Here is a 20,997-nt window from a genome sequence, read left to right as displayed (position 1 = left end):
AAATGAATATGATTTGCTTTTGCTTGGTCAGTGAAATGAGTGTAAAATTGCATAGAAATCATTACAAACGATTGCTAGGAACTTAGTAATTTTTATTTCAGTATTAATGTAATTACCTTACATTTTCAGAAGTTAAAATTCTTTGGTTTTTCCGAAAGCAGTTTTTTCTGCTTCTTCATCAGACATAGACTTACCATGCTAAATGCTGTTCAGTCACAAAAATAATAGCAGATTTTAATTCCTCACACCCAAAAACATATTTTAAACATATTTCACCCCATAAAATGGCATGCGCTACCCAGGGAGCCAGCTCAATTCCTAGGCTGCTTTTCTTTGCCATTGCAACCCCATTGCTTTGCAATTCTCCTGTCCTGTACATCAGCCCCCTCCATATGTTGTTGGGACTACAACTCCCATCAGCCAAAGCCAGCAGAGCCAATGGTAAGGGGGTTGGGGTCCGTGTGTGTCACTTCTCCTCATCAAAAAACGGCCAGTCCTGGAAACCTCTTCCACGTAAACAATACTGAGCTCAGCAACCTAATGGGCCTAACTCTGTTCCAGGCAGCTCCTTCTGGCCTTATCACGAGAGGCATTCGCTCCTGACAAGATGTAGCCCTGTCCCTCTTTTGAATTTATCTTTTTAAATATCTACGTGCGGTTTATAACCATGTTCTTAGGGCAACTTACAAGAGGAGGGAGCGATGGCCACCAACTTGGATGGCTTTGAGAGAGGATTGGAGGAGAGGCTGTCAATGGCTCCTAGCCACAATGGCTCTGCTCTGCCTCCACAGTTGGAGGCAGAAATGCTTCTGAGCACCAGTTGCGGGAAACCACAGGAGGGAACCGGGCTCTTGTGCTTGGGTCCCACTTATGCGTTTCCTGTTGGCGCATCTGGTTGTCCATTGTGAGAGCAGGACGCAGGACATTGGCCTGATCCAGGAGGACTCTGCTGTGGTTCTCATGTTCCTTCTTCCATTGCAGCTCTCCTGGACCTTCAGGGTGACTTGGACGGGGCTGTGTCAAACGCTGCGGTGACTGCCAGCGAGGAGCTTTTTAGACGCTGCGGCGGTCGGATCAATCCAAAGATTGTACCCAGCCAACATCTCCTGTCCATGCTAAAAAACAACATGGCAAGGCAGTGAGACCGAGAATTGGCATGCCCAGAAGGAGGTCTTCAGAAAAGGCAGGCAAGCAGGAGCAGTTCTCCTTGCGTTCCGAGTGCCACAAAGAGCAGCTGCAGGGCAGCTGGGCTTCCATTTGAATTGAGAGCACTTGTAGAGAACTTAATGAAGATTCTAGACATTGCTTTCTATGTGGTGTGCCTTTCTCTCTAGGAATCAACCTTTACGCTTCAACTTTTCCCTTTCCAAATGCCATTGTTTTTATATGATGATTTCCTCTCCCCTGTCCCCTCCATCCAATGGAGAGCTGATCACACTCAGAAGGGTAGCATCCCTTCCACATGCCTGCATACACAGAGTATACCTAAATTCCTCCAAGAAAAAAAGGGAAGGGAAAACATTGGGGGCTGGGAAGGGGTCTGACACATTCCAGAAGACTTGAGACAGCTACGTGTTTCAATCATTTTCAGTAATATCTGTCAATTTGACTATGCATTGTCAGTCTGCTGCAAATTAAGGTTCAGAAGACCTCTTGATTGATTGATTGATTGATTGATTGATCACACAAAGAGAAACAATTCCTCTTTGAAACACCCTTCTGTTTTCCTGCCCAGTTTTTATCATAACTGTGGGAAAATGATTGCTTGTACATAAGAGCATGAGCAAAGTTCTTATTATTGCAGGGTGATTTTGCAGCACGAGATATTGCTTGGAGCATGATGAGCGCGTGAATACCTCATGCTAGACTAATGATTGGCTCACGTAGCATAACACTCTCTTTGTCTGTGGGCAAAAGCAAGGTTACATTCCTTTGATTTGTTACTTTTGAGTACCAGGCAGAACAAGCGCAGTGCTGGAGGAGGGAGGATGATTTTCTTTTTACTGCACACAATAAACATTGCACGGCTGAAGCCAAAGCTTTTTCTTCAAGTCATCTTGGTGTGAGACTGATTTCTTACTGATCTTCCTACTGATGTCGAGCTGGATTCTCGACATTTGGTGCCCCGTGTGATTTATCTCGGACACCACGCTGTTTTGCAACGTTCAGCTCTCGCCTCGCCCTGCAAGGGTTCCAGACGTCGTTCATCCACCTAGTGGATCCCGGTGAGTTGCTCCCCCCCTTTCTTTTGCCATTATGGGGCAGTCTCTCTCTCCACCACAGAAAAAGTTTTTTGAAGACCTTAAATTTCTTTTGGCCAGCAACAGCCTTATTGTCTCAGATGCTGATGTCGTGTCTCTTATAGAAGCATTGGATATTCACTGTCCCTGGTTTCCTCAGAATGGGAATTATCATTTAAAAGACTGGGAAAAAATAGGACAATTTTTCCAAAACCACCCTCAGATTGATGTCAAAGTTTTGCATGCCTGCTGTAAGGTTTATAAGGCTATCTCAAGCCTAACTCCTACAAATCTCCTCCTGGCCGCTGCTTCAGCTCCTTTGCCCCCCCTCCCAATCCTCATGCTGCCTTCAGAAGCACCGTCTTATCAGCCTCCTAAACAGGCAGACATTTTTTCTCCTTCGGCTCCTGTCGTCCCTCCTCTGCATTCTTCGCTTCCTGCGCCTCCCGTTACTACTCCTCTCCAAGAATCTTCGCATTCAGCACCCCCCGCTCTTCCACCTCCTCCGCCCAAGGCACCTGGCACCGCTTCTACCATTCCTCTCCAAGAAGAGACTCTTTGTACCACTGCTCCGTTGCTGCCTTTTGATTCTGATACTCCAAATCTCTTTCCTGTGATTGCTCCTGCACCCCCAGCCCCCGTCATGCTGACCCAAACTGATGTTCTTGATGGGCTGACGGGAGGAGGCAATTTTCTTACCATTGCCCAACAGTTGGCCCTTGATCCTATGTACTGGGCAGCCACCACAGCCTCAGCCCAAGAGGCTCTGGCCTCTGTCCCTGATGACAGGAATGAGCGCAATGGCCGATGGGGCAGCATCAGGCAGGGCCCTGCAGAGCCCTATGGACAATTTGTTGATCGCTTGTATAATACCCTCAAGCGCCAAGTTCAGGACATAGCAGCCCAGGAAGTGATCGTACGCCAGCTTGCGTTTGATAATTCGAATGAGGACTGTAAGCAAGCGCTGCGCCCTCTGATGGCAACATCAAACATAGCCATTGCTGTTATGCTTAAAGCCTGCCAGTCAGTGGGCACTGAGACACACAAAGCTCACCTTCTAGCCACGGCCTTATCTTCCACAGTGTCCCAAAATCCTGCAAAGGATAAAACCTGTTGGATTGACAGTGGCTAAGGAAAAAATCCAGCGGACTTTACCCATTATGTACCTGGGACACAAGCTGACAGCATCTGCTGCCATTCCAGTTACGCCTCAACTACAGTTTCCTCATCATCTTAAACTGGTGGATTTACAACAAATTCTTGGACAGCTGAATTGGATAAAGAGTTATTTGGACCTGCCCACCTCCACTTTGTCTCCACTATTTTCTGCCCTTAAAGGACATAAGGATCCAGCAGACAAGATCACAATCACCTCTGCAATGGAAGAGGCTCTTCCACAGCTGTTCCAGTGTTTCCTGGCACGCTGAAAGGCCATCTTCATCCCTACTGCATTGGCCCCCCTTTTCCCTGGGAAGCCACTTCAACCACCAAACATCATTACAGTTTTGCTGCCTCCTAATAGCGACCATCCCATCTGTGTCATCACGCTTCATTGGGCTTGGACTTTTGACTCAGCAGTACAAGGAGCAATACATCAGACTTATTTACAGCAAATGGGCTCCTGTATCTGCAGAAATGGTTGTGTGACTTCTTCTGGATTGTGGTTTTTACATGCCAATAATCGAGCCACGAAATATCACACAGGTTGCTCGGAAGTGGCCATTGGACTAATTTACCATTCTCATCCTTATTGACATCACTTGGATTTTACCCCCCAGATCACTTCTTTTTTTCTCCTCCCTCAGGAGTCCTGCCTTATGATGTATTCCCCTGAGCATGTACAGAGGGCTGTCTTGGAACTATTGTGGACTCTTGGCAAGGGAGGGGGTGAAGGGATTTCAGTGTGTTCCAGTTGTTTCATTCTTGTGCTTTGGCATGGTTCCCGGACAGAAAGCAAGTTGCAATATGGTTCTTTAACAGGACCTGCAAAGACAATGGGCTCTGTTCTCGACCTTGTTGCAATCTTTTTAGTTACAGCAAGCGGAATATGCTTCGCTAGTGCCTTTTTAGCTGCTGAGAAAAATGATTTTAAAAAGTTTTGAGAAGTTTTGAGCTTTTTTTGGTGATGGTATTCTAGTATTCCAGTAAATGCTTCATATAAGATTAGCAATAATATAAAGGACGATCGTATATGTTTATCGCCTGTGTTTTTATCGCTTGTTGAAATAGTGTCTTATTGTTTTCGTTTCAATCATAATAGCGATAACCTTTTAGGTCATTATCTATATTGTAATTGGACCTATGAGTATGTTAATGAATCTTCTTGTTTTCTTAATGTTACCACTATGAGTGGTAGGCCAAAAGTTTTAGTTAATAATGTCACAACCTACATGACCTATGAACAACAGGCTGCGTGTAGAGATTTTATGTTTGGTTCAACTGGATGAGAAAGAGCAGTAAATCTACATATTTGCTTCAATCTGATTTATGGTTATTCTGTGGCAAATTGGACCGAAGCTTTGTTTTTAATTCTATCATCTTTGTTTTAAAAATAATTAACAAAAAAAAACAACAACAAAAAAAAAAGTCAGAAATGAGAGAAGTTGCTTTATAAACTTTTTATGCTTTAAATGTAATCCTTGCCTCTAAAGGTGGAATTTATGCCTTAATTCATTCTCATTGTTGTATGTATATAACTGATCAATCAACCAATATTTCTGCTATTATTGATTATATGGAACAAATGATAGCCCATAATCCTTTGAATCCACCTGAAGATTTTGATCCATGGGACTGGTTATTTTCTTGGTTACCTAATGGATTATGGTTAAGAAATTTATTATTGATTGTAATTGCATGTATTGTTGGTTTTATTATGTATTCAATGCTTGCTTTCTTTGATTTCCCAATGTACTGCATGGTGGTATCGACCACGGCCCACCACAGGGGTTACAAGGGGAATTTATGTTGCAAAATATAAACGCTTAGGTAATGACATATATGATTCTGATTAAGATTCCCTCTTATAATATAAACAAGAAAAGAGGGCATGTGGGAAAATGATTGCTTGTACATAAGAGCATGAGCAAAGTTCTTATTATTGCAGGGTGATTTTGCAGCACGAGATATTGCTTGGAGCATGATGAGCGCGTGAATACCTCATGCTAGACTAATGATTGGCTCACGTAGCATAACACTCTCTTTGTCTGTGGGCAAAAGCAAGGTTACATTCCTTTGATTTGTTACTTTTGAGTACCAGGCAGAACAAGCGCAGTGCTGGAGGAGGGAGGATGATTTTCTTTTTACTGCACACAATAAACATTGCACGGCTGAAGCCAAAGCTTTTTCTTCAAGTCATCTTGGTGTGAGACTGATTTCTTACTGATCTTCCTACTGATGTCGAGCTGGATTCTCGACACATAACCTCATACCTGTCTGTGCCACTCAGGAAGCAAGCTGGGATGCAATAGCAGCTTAGGAAATGAAGCAGTGGGAGATGATTTTACTTTTTATTTATTTTTATTTTTTTATAATTTTTATTAAGGTTTTCAAAATATTACAAAAATAAAAAAGAAAAAGAAAAAAAATACAAAATAAAAACAGTTAAAAACAATCCAGTCTTTCCATGTTTTATCTTTCATTTGCCTGTTCCCCGGACCTCCTCACACCTCCCTTTTTTGTATCCAGTTCAATTAGTTGGTTCAGCAAATCCTTTCCCTCTTTGTTTTTATCCTAATCTTTAGTCTTAATATATTATAACTTTAAATTATCACCTGTTAACAATCCATTTTTTGCACATCTTTTTAACATTACTGCTGAAAACCACTTAACTTCAATCCAACATCATTCTAACATTCATTAATTTTGCAATGTTTTTGTAAATAGTCTTTAAATTTCTTCCAATCTTCTTCCACCGACTCTTCTCCCTGGTCTCGGATTCTGCCGGTCATTTCCGCCAGTTCCATATAGTCCATCACCTTCATCTTTAAAGAAATTGGAGTTCTTGTTGAAATACACTGAAAAGGATATACCAAGAGCTCTGGCCACAAGTTTCAATATAAGGAATAATTCCTACTCGAGAGTTGAAAAGAAAAACGTGTATATTCTGCTAAGAATAACAGTTTGAAGCTAATAGTAATAATGTAGTTTCAAATATCATGATATGTGTTAATACACTTTAGTATGTATATACTTTATTATATTTATGATCTATGGTATTGAAGAACCTTGATCTATTTTGACATATTATTTGATATTACCAGCTGAAGAAGGCTTTTACTCCGAAACAGGGCCCTGTCCTGGTCACCACTACTGAGTCGTACATCTGATTCACACTCCGGATACTCCTTTTTGGCCCTATTTGATTCTTTATTCTTTATTTTGATTTATATAATATGGACTCTTTTTGACTGCCATTGAGACTTGTATAAAACAATTGTTGTGTACTGGTATTTTATGTACCTTTATACTATATCACTGCATATTTGAAACTACATTATTTCTGCACTTAAACGTTGTATCTAAATTTACTATTACCTTAAAACTATCGTACTTACACGTTGTGTTCAAATTTACTATTAGCTTCAAACTGTTATTCTTAGCAGAATATACACGTTTTTCTTTTCAACTCTCGAGTAGGAATTATTCCTTATATTGAAACTTGTGGCCAGAGCTCTTGGTATATCCTTTTCATCACCTTCATCTGCCATTCTTCCAGGGTGGGTAGATCTTGCGTCTTCCAATGCTTTGCGATAAGTATTCTTGATGATTTTACTTTTTAGAGGAGTCCCAGAGCAAGAGGAGGAGAATGTAAAAGAGTATTTAATTAACACATTGTCTGAATGGTTAGGAACATAGGAGGAGGAGCTGGTCGGAGATTTTGGACGCAATTACGTAATCAAGCAAAGGCTCAATCACCAGGACCTGATAGCCTGACAGCAAAATATTACAAAAATACCCCCACATAATTCTCTGGTGCAACCATAGCAAAATGTAATGAATGAAATTCTAAACTTAGAGGCAGATTTATTATTGATTAGGAACCACAGGCAGATCTTGTTATTAAACAACGATTACAAAATATTTGCAAAGAGAATGAATTTATTAGAAATAGTACATCATGATCAAGCAGGATTTCTTCCAGGACTTCAGATGAAGGACAACATAAGGAATGTAATTGATGTTATAGAGTACCTGGAAGTGAGAAATGAAAAACAAGAGTCCTTGATGTTCATTGACACTGAAAGGCATTTGATAATATCTCTTAGGCATTTATGAATAAGATACTAGAAAGATGAAGTTTGGGGAGACGTTTAGAAGAGGAATAGATGCTATCTATTCAGAACAACAAGCAAGATTAATTGTGGACTATGTTATTACTGAGAAATGTAAGATCTTGAAAAGAACAAGATAAGGTTGCCCCTTGTCACCATTATTGTTTATTTTAGTGCTAGAGGTCCCGATGAGGAATATAAGAGCAAAAGAAACCACAAGAGGAATAAAAGTAGGAAATAAAGCATATAAATTGAAAGCAATTGCGGACGACCTTGCAATAATGGTTGAAGATCGGAAAAATCATTACCGAAAGTATTAAGGAAAAAACAGGAAAACGGGTATCGGGTTTTAAACTGAATAAAAACAAGACCCAGCCGTTAGTGAAAACTGTTATGGAGCAGGATAAAAAGGAGTTACAACAGATGAAACAGATAAATATACATAAAAAGGTTAAATATTTGGGAATAGGTTGACAACTAATAATGTTAATATATTTAAAGATAATTATGGGGAAACCTGGAAAGAGATAAAAAGGAATTTAGAAATTTGGGGTGCTGGGCAGGCAGTCCCTGCCTCTCAGCCTGGCCTACCTGGCTGTTGTGAGGGGGGGAAGCGCCATGCAATGAGCAAGAGAGGGAAGAAGACTCTTTGTGGCTCCATCCTTCGGCCGTTTCCATGGCAACCAGGATGCCACCTCCACCTTACCTAGGATGCGGGTCACCCCCAGGGTGAGCTTCTCCAGATGGGGCTTGGTGCTGCTGGAGCTGCTCCCGTTGCGCAGGGCCTTCTCCTCCATCCTCTTCCTCCTCCCTCCAGCATCAGCCCCTGACCACCTACACACCTGTACGCGCAGGGACAGCACCTGCTGAGCGCGTTTTGCCCCTTCTCGCGACCCGTAGCTCAGAAGCCCCGCCGCGGTGGCTGTCGGGAATCGCAGTCCTCCGTTTCATTCAGTTCCTTTCGATGGCCGTTCTATAGGGGGGGGGAGGAATGGAGAGCAGGCACTACGACTCCCAGAAGGCAACGGGAGAGCCGGCTCCTCCTCCCTTTCTCCCACCGCCCGTTCTGAGTCCTCCCCATTGGCCGGCTCCTCCGACTCCGTATCTGGGCGAACCCCGGTCCCCGTCAGCCAATGGGAGGTCAGAGTCGGGCGCGCGGGGGCGTGGCTGGGCGGAGAGACGTTGAGGTTGGCGGTTGTTTCAAATGGCAGATGTGGCTGCTCGTTGGAGTAAGGACCGTCTCTTTACCTCAGGAGGAACTGGGGGGGCGGGAGGAGAAGGAGAAGCGGGGGGGGGGGCTAATTTGACGGCGGGCCAGTGATAAACGATGGCCAAGGCTGCCGTGTTTCCTGAGCATGTGCAGAGAGCCGCCTCCGTCGCCTCAGGAAAGACGCCCCGCCGAGTGCGGAGCCAGGCCCGGGGGTTACGGGGAAGCCCCCACTCCCAGGGCGGGGGGGGGACCTTGGCCTGCCAGCCTCGCTCTCTCTGGCCCCTCGCCCTCCTCTGCAGGGCTGTTGTGAGGGGCCGGGGAGCGTCGCTGGAGGCGCCCTGGACTCCACAGGGAAAGAGCAGGCGGGAAAGGTTGCTGCTTTGCTGCTGCTAGTCTGCTCCATTCCCCCATAGCTCCCTCCAAGTCTCCATTCCGCGCACAGCGTAGCAACCCTAATAGTCGCGCTGAGCGGAGACTTGAACTCGGGGCTTCCCGGCTTCCCCCGTCAACTCTCAGCTGCTGCAGCTGATTCCAGCTTTTCTTTGTGGTTCCCTTTGGTGGAAGTTTTGGTAACTTTGGTGGCTGCCGGCATGGTGGTGGGGTATATTGCATGGCCCTTGAGGTGCCTGTATGTCTTGGGGGACGTGTCCTGCTTATGGTATCGTCTGCCTCCATAGCCTCGGTTCCCTTCACCAAGTGACCCCATGTCTCGTGATCCTGCAAAACAGACCCGTAGCCTGTTCGCCACTCCCTCCTAGCGCCCTTTCGATCCTTGGCAGCAGCATTAGGCGTCCCACTCGCAGCAGGAAATTGTCCTACTTCTGTATCAAGCTAGAAATGGAGGTTCAGACCTCCAGGCTCCCAAAGTGAGTTGGTTCTTGGAGACCTCTTATCGCAGTTCTACAAAAGTTACCTTGGTTGGTTGGAGCGTGGTGCTGATAATGCCAAGGTTACAAGTTTGATCCTCCTAGGGGCCACCTTCATTTTCCTGCATTTCAGGGGGCAGGGCTAGATGACCCTTAGGATTCCTTCCAGCTCTGCAGTTCTATGATTCTAACATCTTTAAGGCTCTGGGGGAGGGGCACACATCTTGCATCTCCAGCTCAAAAGAGCTGGATGAGCAGCTTACGATAACTCCATATGGTCATTTTCTTGGTGCACGTAACTCTTGCTGCACCACCTTCCCCCAAGGGGGTCTTTAGCAGTGACTACTGACCTGCGCTGACAGCTGACCTGGACCCTGTGCCTTCGATTTCAACCTTTTTATTTGGCTAAGTACTAGTGCAGTGCACAAGAATAAAATGGTAACAAAGGCTTACAGTCAATAGAAATGGGGGGAGAGGAGGAAAAACAAGCCCATTCAGGTACTACCTCTTTCTTGCTTGGTGTTTGTTGAAGTTATATAATGACTTGGGTGGAGTGGGGATTGCAGAGGACAGTTCGGAGTGGGAAGAAGCCAAATGACAATTTGTCCCAGGTGAGCTTATGAGGAGGGCCTTGCTGTCTTACCCCTCTCTCTGATGTGACCTGCAGACATGGCTGCCTGGGTTTGGTATGCTTGGAAGGGGAGGAGCTCCATTTAGTGAGTTTGTAGTGAATTTGGACATTTTTTTGGGGGGGGGGGGAAGTGAGGGAGAGAGAACGAAGGTAACCATATTCTTTGTTTCTCAAGTGGTGTGTATCCCAACCTCAAAGAAGCCATTATAATTACATCCAAATAATTTGCAGCTAATCCCCAGGGTGCTATTTTATGCATTTCACATTATTTCCTGAAAATGCATTACCAATGTACAGGCCCTTCAGACAGTGTTCAATAAAAAAAAAAAACAAAGCTTGCTATTAAACTGTTGGAGTTGGATCCCAGGAAACGTGTCTCTTGCCACGCATTCCATTTAAAACTGCAACATTTTCTGGTAGTGAAAAGTCCAAGGGAATGCATATGTGTTTAGTGTAACATGTGCAAAAAAGATGCTACAAATTGTCTGTTGGCTTCTTAGAAATAATCCGTATCATGACGATTACTCCATTGTCTCTTGAGACAGACAGATGCCAACAGCAACATCAATGGATTGACAACTGAATATTGAGGGTTAAGTTGCAGTCCTAGCTGCAAGGAGAACAGCAAACAGGTGTCTGGATTATAGGCAGGCATGGCCAAATGTGGCCCTCCAGATGTTTTGGGACTACAACTCCGATCGCTAGCTAACAGGACCAGTGGTCAGGGATGATGGGGACTGTACTCGCAAAATACCTGGAGGGCCAAGTTTGGCCATACCTGCCTAGGGTGTCTGGAATGCCTTTCTTCATAACCACTCAAAATAAATAAGATAAACAACTTGTTCTTAATAAATGCAACAAATAAACACTGAAATCATGTTCAATTTTATTTGAGGCACTGGATAAATTTATGATAGCTTCCCCTGCTTCTGTACAGCAACTAAAGAGGCCAGAATCAATGTGAGCTGATAAGATGATGTAAATTTGTGCTGGGCTCGCATTTCAAGGGATCGAACAGATTAATGTTTCCCCACTGTTGGGTTGGATAGAGGCTTGACATCCAAAAGTGAGATCTCTAATCTGAACCTGGTAGATGAGAGTAAGCGGGCCCAAGAAGCTAAAATGTTTTTCAAAAGTTTAATTTTAAACGTATTGGCAGAAGATAAGTGAATGGATTTTAATTCATGAAGATTGTGAGCAAAAAGCAAGCAAGCAAGCTGAGATTCTTCTTTGAAGGGCACCATGTTCTGTGAGCCTTCTGTGCTCCTACAGAATTGTGGCATCCATGCCAGCAACTTACTAATGGCTGCCTTTCTTCCAGACAACCTGATGCCCCTTGGCTGCATGACCATCAACAGCATCTCCTAGCTAAACCAAGTCAGAGGATTGGCCGTCTATGCCTTGCCCAATGCCCCTACGTCAGCTGACTTGGAGGACACCGACAATGAAGGAGGTACTGCCCCACCTCACCCCTTTGTCCATGGGAGACCTCGGTTCTCCTCTCCACCTCCCCTGCTACCCCACCAAAAGTTTCTGTGACCTTATACACAAGCCCCACCGACGCCCAGCTTCCCAACTTTTGCCTCGTTTGAGTGTTCCTTGCCCTACACCCAACGAGAATGCCTGCCTGCCTCGCTCAGCCTTTTCTTTCTCCCCAAAGGTAATGGGGGTCGGCCGGAGAAACCTCACTTGGACTCACGGAGCCTGGTGTTTGAGCTGGACCCGTGTGGAGGGAATGGGAAGGTCTGCCTTGTGTATAAGAACACCAAGCCGGGTATGTTGTGTGATACCAGCAGGGCAAGAGCTGCCTGCACAAATCAGCCCCATCTGCAAACCCCAGTTAGCTTTTGTCTTTGTGGGAGATGTTTTAGACTACTCTTCCTAGCACCATACCGTTGTGCTGGCTGAGAGTGATGGGCTTTGTAGTCCAGAACATCTGGAGGGTACCAGGTTGACAAAGGCTGTCGTCTATGATGGCCTGTGACGAAGTTTTCCTGAATAGAATAGAATAGAATAGAATAGATTCTTTATTGTCATTACACAAGTGCAACATTGCACAAGTGCAACGAAATTGGATGCCATCCCTTAAAAACAACAAAAGCAAAACAACAACAACAACCAAACAAACCACATTCCAGCCACACCCACACCAACACCCATCAAACTCCCAGGTCACACTATCGAGTTACAGCATTCAAAAAGGCCACAGCTCTTGGATAGAAACTGTTTTTCAGTCTATTTGTCCTTGACTTGATGTTTCTATATCTCCTGCCAGAAGGCAGTAGTGCAAACAGACTGTGTCCCGGGTGAGATGAATCCTGCAGGATGTTGTTTGCTTTCCTAAGACAACGGGAACCGTACAGTTCTTCCAAAGATGGGAGAGGATGACCAATAATCCTTTGGGCTGTGGTTATGACCTTCTGGAGCACCTTCCTCTCCCTAGCTGTACAACTGGAGAACCAAGCACAAATACAGTATGTAAGAATGCTCTCTATGGAGCCTCGGTAGAAGGACACCAGCAGTCTCTCACTCAGATTGATCTTCTTCAAAAGTCTGAGGAAATAAATTCTCTGCTGGGCCTTCTTCACCAGAGCAGTGGTATTTGCGCTCCAAGTCATGCCCTGATCGATAGTTACTCCCAAAAACCTGAATTCCGCCACCCTCTCCACCCGTTCCCCGTTGATATACAAGGGCTGAATGTCTGCCTTTTTTCCCCTGTAATCCACCACCAATTCCTTGGTCTTAGCCGTATTAAGAGCCAGATTGTTCTCTCCACACCAAACACAGAGCCGCTCCACCTCGTCCCGATAGGCGGACTCATCCCCTCCTGAAATGAGCCCTACCACCGTAGTGTCATCAGCAAACTTGATGATTTTGTTCATGATGATTTTGTTCAAAGCAAGCTATGCTTTGTTGTTAATATTACTATTAAAATTTGTATACCGCCCTTCATCCACAGATCTCAGGGCGGTTCACTACATAAAATTACTATATCTATATATGCATAAAAAAATAAGAAGAAAAGCAAACATCCCCCTCAGCCAGCATTTAGAAAGGTATTGGAGATCAATCAGCCAAAGACTTGGTTGAAGAGGAACGTTTTCACCTGGTGCCTGATCACCACCTGGGGCTGCCCCATTGGCAGTATGCCTTCACCAGCTACAGCCTCAGCCCCCAGGCTAAGGTGAGAGAACGACAAACGGCTCGTCCCTTTTCCTAGGGTCTGCCGCTCCTCCCCATTCTGCCTTCACAAAAGCCCTGCGAAGGAGGTCAGGCTGAGAGTGAGTGATTGGCCCAGTGAGCTTCATGGCCAAACGGGAATTTGAACCCAGGTGTCCCAGGCCCCAGACCGACATTCTCATCCAGTGTGTCTCAAACTTGGGTCCCCAGCTGTTGTCTGGACCCAAGTTTGAGAAACACTGCTCTTACCACTATGCCACACCACCTCTACACTGACTGGCTGCTGCTCTCCAGGGCTTCAGGTGACATAGCGGGGGGTCTCTCCCAGCCCTCCTTGAAGATACCAGTGGGGATTTGCATGTGACATAAATGCTCTCTCCTCTGAACGAATCCTTCCATTCCCTTGCTCTGTTCTGCATCACTCCCACTTTCCCAGAGAGGCATTTGGACACTGACTCTCCAGGATTTGGAGGGCAGCAGCTGTTCTCAGCCCCACTTGGAGATCCCCAGGGAGTGAACTCTGCATCCAACGCACACACTCAGACACTGAAGCATGATTCTTCCCTCAGATACACCATGCAACATGAGTTTAGGATATTATCATGCTGTGGTGTGATATCTCTTCTGCAGCTCTATGCCAAGAAAGCCTTGCAAAGGGTAATAATAATAATAATTTAGCAGGTCATCCAGGGATTGAATTAGGGATCTGCTCCATCCCAAGCAGACCCCCCTTCTGTCCCTGAACCCATCTAGCGGGATTCCTGACGGAGGCCTCCGGTCCCATGGCCGGCAGATAACAAGCCAGGAGTCAGGCCTGGAGACACCCCCACCCTTCCATCGCTCACCTTCCTTCCCGGCCGTGTGCAGCATTTTTTTTATCGCCAATTTTTATAGTTACCAGACGGACAATTTGACAGACAGGGCTAGGAGCCTAAAGTCCTCTGCGTCAGGATGGCCTTTGCGTTCCAGAGCCATGCTTGTTTGGGATCCTTTGAGTTCCCTGATTTACCTTTCTTTTACCTGTCCTGCATCTCCCAATGAGATACTCCCTTCACTTCCTCTGTGCCATGCCAAACCTCATAAACTTCTATCGTGCTGCCTCTTACTTGCCTTTTCTCCGAACCAAAAAGTCCTAGCCTTGGCCACCTTCCTTCATAGGGGATTCGCTCCACCCCCTTGATAATTTTGGTTGCCCTTTTCTGAACTTTTCCCAACATCCTTCTCAAGACGAGGGCCCTCAGGCTCCTGGCAGGCAGTTCTGGGTGGCAGGAAGTGCCGTTTCCTGCTCCTCACTTTACCTTCTCCTTTTCCAGCAAGGTTCAACACGTACAAGGCCATCCACTGTCAACACGGAGCAGCTCTCTGAGGAGGCCAATTCCTTCGTGAACAGGCTGGACCCAAACAAGATCTTCCTGAGATTGCACAGCAGCACCTTAAAGTCATGTGAGTCTCCCTTGCTGATTCCAGTATCCTTCTGGTCAAGATCAGACCCAGAGGCAGGGATAGTCTTCAAACAACGACTAAACCTGCCTCCTCAGTAATGACATGGTCTGGACTTAGCGTAACTCCTCCTGCTGCCCGTGATAACTGAGATCGGATGTCCCAGGACACCCCACCCCCCGTGGAACATGCCCCAGCCATTCTGTTGGCTGGGGCCCACTCCCAGGCAGCCCTGACCCTCTCCCCTTAAGATTAAAACTATACCTATCCACAACCCAACACCCACCCACCCCCAACAGAGAACGAAGCACACAAACAAAAGAACACACCAAAAAAGCACAATTTAAAAAGCCACAGATAAAATATAATTTAAAAACTATTTTTAGTTTTACAGGAGCCCTCTCTGCCGAGTAGGAGCCACAGTCCTTGTGAAGCCTGTCAGCCCCCCCACCCCAAGCCAGGTGGAGAGAGGCAGGGCAGGGCCCTCAGGCTCCTGGCAGGCAGTCCTGGGTGGCAGCAGCAGCAGCAGCAGTCCTTTCTAGGGCCTGTGAGGTCCCCCCAAGCCAGGTGGAGAGAGGCAGGGCAGGGCCCTCAGGCTCCTGGCAGGCAGTCCTGGGTGGCAGCAGCAGCAGTCTTTTCTAGGGCCTGTGAGGTCCCCCCAAGCAGGTGGAGAGAGGCAGGGCAGGGCCCTCAGGCTCCTGGCAGGCAGTCCTGGGTGGCAGCAGCAGCAGCAGCAGTCCTTTCTAGGGCCTGTGAGGTCCCCCCAAGCCAGGTGGAGAGAGGCAGGGCAGGGCCCTCAGGCTCCTGGCAGGCAGTCCTGGGTGGCAGCAGCAGCAGTCTTTTCTAGGGCCTGTGAGGTCCCCCCAAGCAGGTGGAGAGAGGCAGGGCAGGGCCCTCAGGCTCCTGGCAGGCAGTCCTGGGTGGCAGCAGCAGCAGCAGCAGTCCTTTCTAGGGCCTGTGAGGTCCCCCCAAGCCAGGTGGAGAGAGGCAGGGCAGGGCCCTCAGGCTCCTGGCAGGCAGTCCTGGGTGGCAGCAGCAGCAGTCTTTTCTAGGGCCTGTGAGGTCCCCCCAAGCAGGTGGAGAGAGGCAGGGCAGGGCCCTCAGGCTCCTGGCAGGCAGTCCTGGGTGGCAGCAGCAGCAGCAGTCCTTTCTAGGGCCTGTGAGGTCCCCCCAAGCCAGGTGGAGAGAGGCAGGGCAGGGCCCTCAGGCTCCTGGCAGGCAGTCCTGGGTGGCAGCAGCAGCAGCAGCAGTCCTTTCTAGGGCCTTTGAGGTCCCCCCAAGCCAGGTGGAGAGAGGCAGGGCAGGGCCCTCAGGCTCCTGGCAGGCAGTCCTGGGTGGCAGCAGCAGCAGCAGCAGTCCTTTCTAGGGCCTGTGAGGTCCCCCCAAGCCAGGTGGAGAGAGGCAGGGCAGGGCCCTCAGGCTCCTGGCAGGCAGTCCTGGGTGGCAGCAGCAGCAGTCTTTTCTAGGGCCTGTGAGGTCCCCCCAAGCAGGTGGAGAGAGGCAGGGCAGGGCCCTCAGGCTCCTGGCAGGCAGTCCTGTGTGGCAGCAGCAGCAGTCTTTTCTAGGGCCTGTGAGGTCCCCCCAAGCAGGTGGAGAGAGGCAGGGCAGGGCCCTCAGGCTCCTGGCAGGCAGTCCTGTGTGGCAGCAGCAGCAGTCTTTTCTAGGGCCTGTGAGGTCCCCCCAAGCAGGTGGAGAGAGGCAGGGCAGGGCCCTCAGGCTCCTGGCAGGCAGTCCTGTGTGGCAGCAGCAGCAGTCTTTTCTAGGGCCTGTGAGGTCCCCCCAAGCAGGTGGAGAGAGGCAGGGCAGGGCCCTCAGGCTCCTGGCAGGCAGTCCTGGGTGGCAGCAGCAGCAGTCCTTTCTAGGGCCTGTGAGGTCCCCCCAAGCCAGGTGGAGAGAGGCAGGGCAGGGCCCTCAGGCTCCTGGCACACAGTCCTGGGTGGCAGCAGCAGCAGTCTTTTCTAGGGCCTGTGAGGTCCCCCCAAGCCAGGTGGAGAGAGGCAGGGCAGGGCCCTCAGGCTCCTGGCAGGCAGTCCTGGGTGGCAGCAGCAGCAGTCCTTTCTAGGGCCTGTGAGGTCCCCCCAAGCCAGGTGGAGAGAGGCAGGGCAGGGCCCTCAGGCTCCTGGCAGGCAGTCCTGGGTGGCAGCAGCAGCAGCAGCAGTCCTTTCTAGGGCCTTTGAGGTCCCCCCAAGCCAGGTGGAGAGAGGCAGGGCAGGGCCCTCAGGCTCCTGGCAGGCAGTCCTGGGTGGCAGCAGCAGCAGCAGCAGTCCTTTCTAGGGCCTGTGAGGTCCCCCCAAGCCAGGTGGAGAGAGGCAGGGCAGGGCCCTCAGGCTCCTGGCAGGCAGTCCTGGGTGGCAGCAGCAGCAGTCTTTTCTAGGGCCTGTGAGGTCCCCCCAAGCAGGTGGAGAGAGGCAGGGCAGGGCCCTCAGGCTCCTGGCAGGCAGTCCTGTGTGGCAGCAGCAGCAGTCTTTTCTAGGGCCTGTGAGGTCCCCCCAAGCCAGGTGGAGAGAGGCAGGGCAGGGCCCTCAGGCTCCTGGCAGGCAGTCCTGTGTGGCAGCAGCAGCAGTCTTTTCTAGGGCCTGTGAGGTCCCCCCAAGCAGGTGGAGAGAGGCAGGGCAGGGCCCTCAGGCTCCTGGCAGGCAGTCCTGTGTGGCAGCAGCAGCAGTCTTTTCTAGGGCCTGTGAGGTCCCCCCAAGCAGGTGGAGAGAGGCAGGGCAGGGCCCTCAGGCTCCTGGCAGGCAGTCCTGGGTGGCAGCAGCAGCAGTCCTTTCTAGGGCCTGTGAGGTCCCCCCAAGCCAGGTGGAGAGAGGCAGGGCAGGGCCCTCAGGCTCCTGGCACACAGTCCTGGGTGGCAGCAGCAGCAGTCTTTTCTAGGGCCTGTGAGGTCCCCCCAAGCCAGGTGGAGAGAGGCAGGGCAGGGCCCTCAGGCTCCTGGCAGGCAGTCCTGGGTGGCAGCAGCAGCAGTCCTTTCTAGGGCCTGTGAGGTCCCCCCAAGCCAGGTGGAGAGAGGCAGGGCAGGGCCCTCAGGCTCCTGGCAGGCAGTCCTGGGTGGCAGCAGCAGCAGTCTTTTCTAGGGCCTGTGAGGTCCCCCCAAGCAGGTGGAGAGAGGCAGGGCAGGGCCCTCAGGCTCCTGGCAGGCAGTCCTGGGTGGCAGCAGCAGCAGTCTTTTCTAGGGCCTGTGAGGTCCCCCCAAGCAGGTGGAGAGAGGCAGGGCAGGGCCCTCAGGCTCCTGGCAGGCAGTCCTGGGTGGCAGCAGCAGCAGCAGCAGTCCTTTCTAGGGCCTGTGAGGTCCCCCCAAGCCAGGTGGAGAGAGGCAGGGCAGGGCCCTCAGGCTCCTGGCAGGCAGTCCTGGGTGGCAGCAGCAGCAGTCTTTTCTAGGGCCTGTGAGGTCCCCCCAAGCCAGGTGGAGAGGGGCAGGGCAGGGCCCTCAGGCTCCTGGCAGGCAGTCCTGGGTGGCAGCAGCAGCAGTCCTTTCTAGGGCCTGTGAGGTCCCCCCAAGCCAGGTGGAGAGAGGCAGGGCAGGGCCCTCAGGCTCCTGGCAGGCAGTCCTGGGTGGCAGCAGCAGCAGTCTTTTCTAGGGCCTGTGAGGTCCCCCCAAGCAGGTGGAGAGAGGCAGGGCAGGGCCCTCAGGCTCCTGGCAGGCAGTCCTGGGTGGCAGCAGCAGCAGTCCTTTCTAGGGCCTGTGAGGTCCCCCCAAGCCAGGTGGAGAGAGGCAGGGCAGGGCCCTCAGGCTCCTGGCACACAGTCCTGGGTGGCAGCAGCAGCAGTCTTTTCTAGGGCCTGTGAGGTCCCCCCAAGCAGGTGGAGAGAGGCAGGGCAGGGCCCTCAGGCTCCTGGCAGGCAGTCCTGGGTGGCAGCAGCAGCAGTCTTTTCTAGGGCCTGTGAGGTCCCCCCAAGCAGGTGGAGAGAGGCAGGGCAGGGCCCTCAGGCTCCTGGCAGGCAGTCCTGGGTGGCAGCAGCAGCAGCAGCAGTCCTTTCTAGGGCCTGTGAGGTCCCCCCAAGCCAGGTGGAGAGAGGCAGGGCAGGGCCCTCAGGCTCCTGGCAGGCAGTCCTGGGTGGCAGCAGCTGCAGCAGTCCTTTCTAGGGCCTGTGAGGTCCCCCCAAGCCAGGTGGAGAGAGGCAGGGCAGGGCCCTCAGGCTCCTGGCAGGCAGTCCTGGGTGGCAGCAGCAGCAGTCCTTTCTAGGGCCTGTGAGGTCCCCCCAAGCTAGGTGGAGAGAGGCAGGGCAGGGCCCTCAGGCTCCTGGCAGGCAGTCCTGGGTGGCAGCAGCACTCCACCAAGCCTGATGGAGAGAGGCAGAGTAAAGCTACTTTCTGGGTGCAGCCTCCCTTTAGCGCTCTCCTTTGGACAGAGTCAGGCAGTGCATGACACATGGAGTTGCATCCCTGCCTCTCAGCCTCCAGGTTTTTCAGCTGAAATCCCACTTCTGGCTCATGCTCTAAAACCCCCTTTCATCTTCAGAGCTTTCTTTTCAATTACCTATCAATACGGCTACTGTCTCCCGATGTGCTCCTCAGCAACTGGTGCTCCTCAGCAACTCTGTGAGATCCCTTAAGGTGGCTGACAGTTTCTGGTTGTATCTTGACACCTGGGGATGGGAGTGGACAGAAAGGCAACCAAGGTGCCAGATTAGCCTTTCTGCTGCTGACCAGTGTAGGCAACCCTGAGATAGCCAGACCATTGGCCTGACTCTCTTTAAGGCAGCTTCCTGCCTATGCTGGTCTGCACCTGAGAATAAGGCTGCAGCAGAAGAAGGGAATCTCCTTTCAACTGGCTCATTGAAAGGCAAAGCGTTGTTAGGTTAATTTGTACACCGCTTCATAATGTGCCCCCTGCCACCAATTTCTTACCGCCAGCGGTTCCTGGAGAATATGGCTTAGTCCTCGCAGGCCGCCCATCTGCATCAGGGGGTTGGGTGCCACCAGCCACTCTTGGAGAGTGTCCACAATGTTCTCTCTGCTGCAGAGGCAGCCAATCTCCCGGTGAAAAAGGAGCTGAGAAAGAAAACACTTGATGGGGTGCAAGGCCAAAGAAAGTGCCATCAAAATCAAAGTTCACTACCCCATACCCTCCAAGTTTGTCCTGATTTTCTAGGGACAGCCCCGGTGTTATGAAAGCCAACCGGCTGCTGATTTAATCCCGGAATGTCCCTGTTTTCCCTGTCAGAGCTACCGCCACCGAGCTTGGGGAGGAGGATGAGTGCTTGTCCCCAATGAGAGTGGAGGCTGTGAGGGGGCCTCTTGTTGCCCCTCCATGGCATCTCCGTGGCCACTGCTGCTGGCCTCCTCCCTTGGGCAGCTGGTAGAGCAGCGGTTCTCAACCTGTGGGTCCCCAGATGTTCTTGGACTACAACTCCCATCATTCCTGAGCTCTGGCCTTGCTAGCTAGGGATGATGGGAGTTGTAGTCCAGCGACATCTGGGGACCCACAGGTTGAGAAAGGCTGTTGTAGAGGCTGCTGGAAAGCAGGTGAGGATGGGAAGAGGCTGCGGCCACTAAAGCCCAGCCCTGTGTGCCATGCTGGCTCTGAGGGGCAGGCAGAGGGCAGGGCCCCCCGGGCGGGAAGAAATGGGGAGCAAAGCGCAAGGAGTTAGTTAATGCACACTGCCCTCAGCTCTTATCTAAGGCCTGTAGAAATTGCTGCCCTAGGCAGAGTGCAGGCCTGCCAGCCATCAATGGTGGCGCAGGAGACCTTCTTACACCCTCTGCTTTCCTTGCCTGCCTGGGTGCAGTTGTTTCAAAGCAGGAGCACCTGCAGGCATTCCCCGTTTCCGACTCTCACCTCCGTGAAGAAAGCCACCCCAACTGCTCTTTCCTTGGTGTCAGGGTGGCGTATGTAGGCACGTGCCTGTTTGAAAATTGGTCGTAGGTCCAGTTTAGCTTGGCACGGGGACTGACTGAGCGGGCAGCAATTGCTTCCTATTGACTGCAGGATAGGAAGCCATTGCCGCCCACTCGGTTAGTCCCCGCACGGAGCTAAACCACCGTGCTGCTCCAGTTCCTCTGCATGGGGACTGACTTCCAGGACGCAGCCACAGCTTCCTATTGGCTGCAGGAAGCTCCTATTCCTCTTAATGGACTCTTTGGCAATTCTCTTGTCCGGATGGTAAGCGCACTGTGGCTCCGAAAGCCAGCGGGGAAAGAGCGGCGGGCGTGGGCGCA

At 50.3% G+C, this 20,997-nt stretch overlaps 2 protein-coding genes and 3 long non-coding RNA genes across 6 annotated transcripts in view; 3 read left to right on the top strand and 2 right to left on the bottom strand.

The window, feature by feature from the left end:
• The window catches only part of LOC114606566 (maestro heat-like repeat family member 5), a 37,043-nt gene extending 35,402 nt beyond the window's left edge, over nucleotides 1-1,641 (top strand). The window contains exon 26 of the mRNA XM_077935881.1: nucleotides 982-1,641. Coding sequence (XP_077792007.1) covers nucleotides 982-1,142 — 161 coding nt within the window. The 3' untranslated portion in view covers nucleotides 1,143-1,641. The remainder of the gene's footprint in view (nucleotides 1-981) is intronic.
• A 4,099-nt stretch (nucleotides 1,642-5,740) lies between these two features.
• LOC114606575 (uncharacterized) lies at nucleotides 5,741-8,515 on the bottom strand. Of its 2 annotated transcripts, XR_013394730.1 has the most exons (4): nucleotides 8,220-8,375; nucleotides 7,357-7,433; nucleotides 6,937-7,013; nucleotides 5,741-6,217 (listed from the first exon to the last, which is right to left on the bottom strand). It is a non-coding gene; the product is annotated as an uncharacterized LOC114606575 (long non-coding RNA). The 2 variants fall into 2 exon arrangements; XR_003708912.2 differs by lacking the exons at nucleotides 5,741-6,217; nucleotides 6,937-7,013 and having other exon boundaries at nucleotides 7,323-7,433; nucleotides 8,220-8,515.
• Nucleotides 8,516-8,676: 161 nt separating this feature from the next.
• LOC114590158 (protein hinderin-like) overlaps nucleotides 8,677-20,997 on the top strand; it is a 224,082-nt gene continuing 211,761 nt past the window's right edge. Inside the window, exon 1 of the mRNA XM_028748976.2 lies at nucleotides 8,677-8,742. Coding sequence (XP_028604809.2) covers nucleotides 8,725-8,742 — 18 coding nt within the window. The 5' untranslated portion in view covers nucleotides 8,677-8,724. The remainder of the gene's footprint in view (nucleotides 8,743-20,997) is intronic.
• On the top strand, nucleotides 9,343-15,447 carry LOC114606574 (uncharacterized). The gene is made up of 4 exons (XR_013394729.1): nucleotides 9,343-10,087; nucleotides 11,542-11,673; nucleotides 11,881-11,994; nucleotides 14,714-15,447. It is a non-coding gene; the product is annotated as an uncharacterized LOC114606574 (long non-coding RNA).
• LOC144329240 (uncharacterized) lies at nucleotides 19,338-20,760 on the bottom strand. Its single transcript, XR_013394731.1, has 3 exons — nucleotides 20,498-20,760; nucleotides 19,687-20,361; nucleotides 19,338-19,424 (listed from the first exon to the last, which is right to left on the bottom strand). It is a non-coding gene; the product is annotated as an uncharacterized LOC144329240 (long non-coding RNA).

This window comes from Podarcis muralis, chromosome 11, assembly GCF_964188315.1.
Source record: "Podarcis muralis chromosome 11, rPodMur119.hap1.1, whole genome shotgun sequence".
Lineage (NCBI taxonomy): Eukaryota > Metazoa > Chordata > Lepidosauria > Squamata > Lacertidae > Podarcis > Podarcis muralis.
This window is presented reverse-complemented; position numbering and strand designations above follow the sequence as displayed.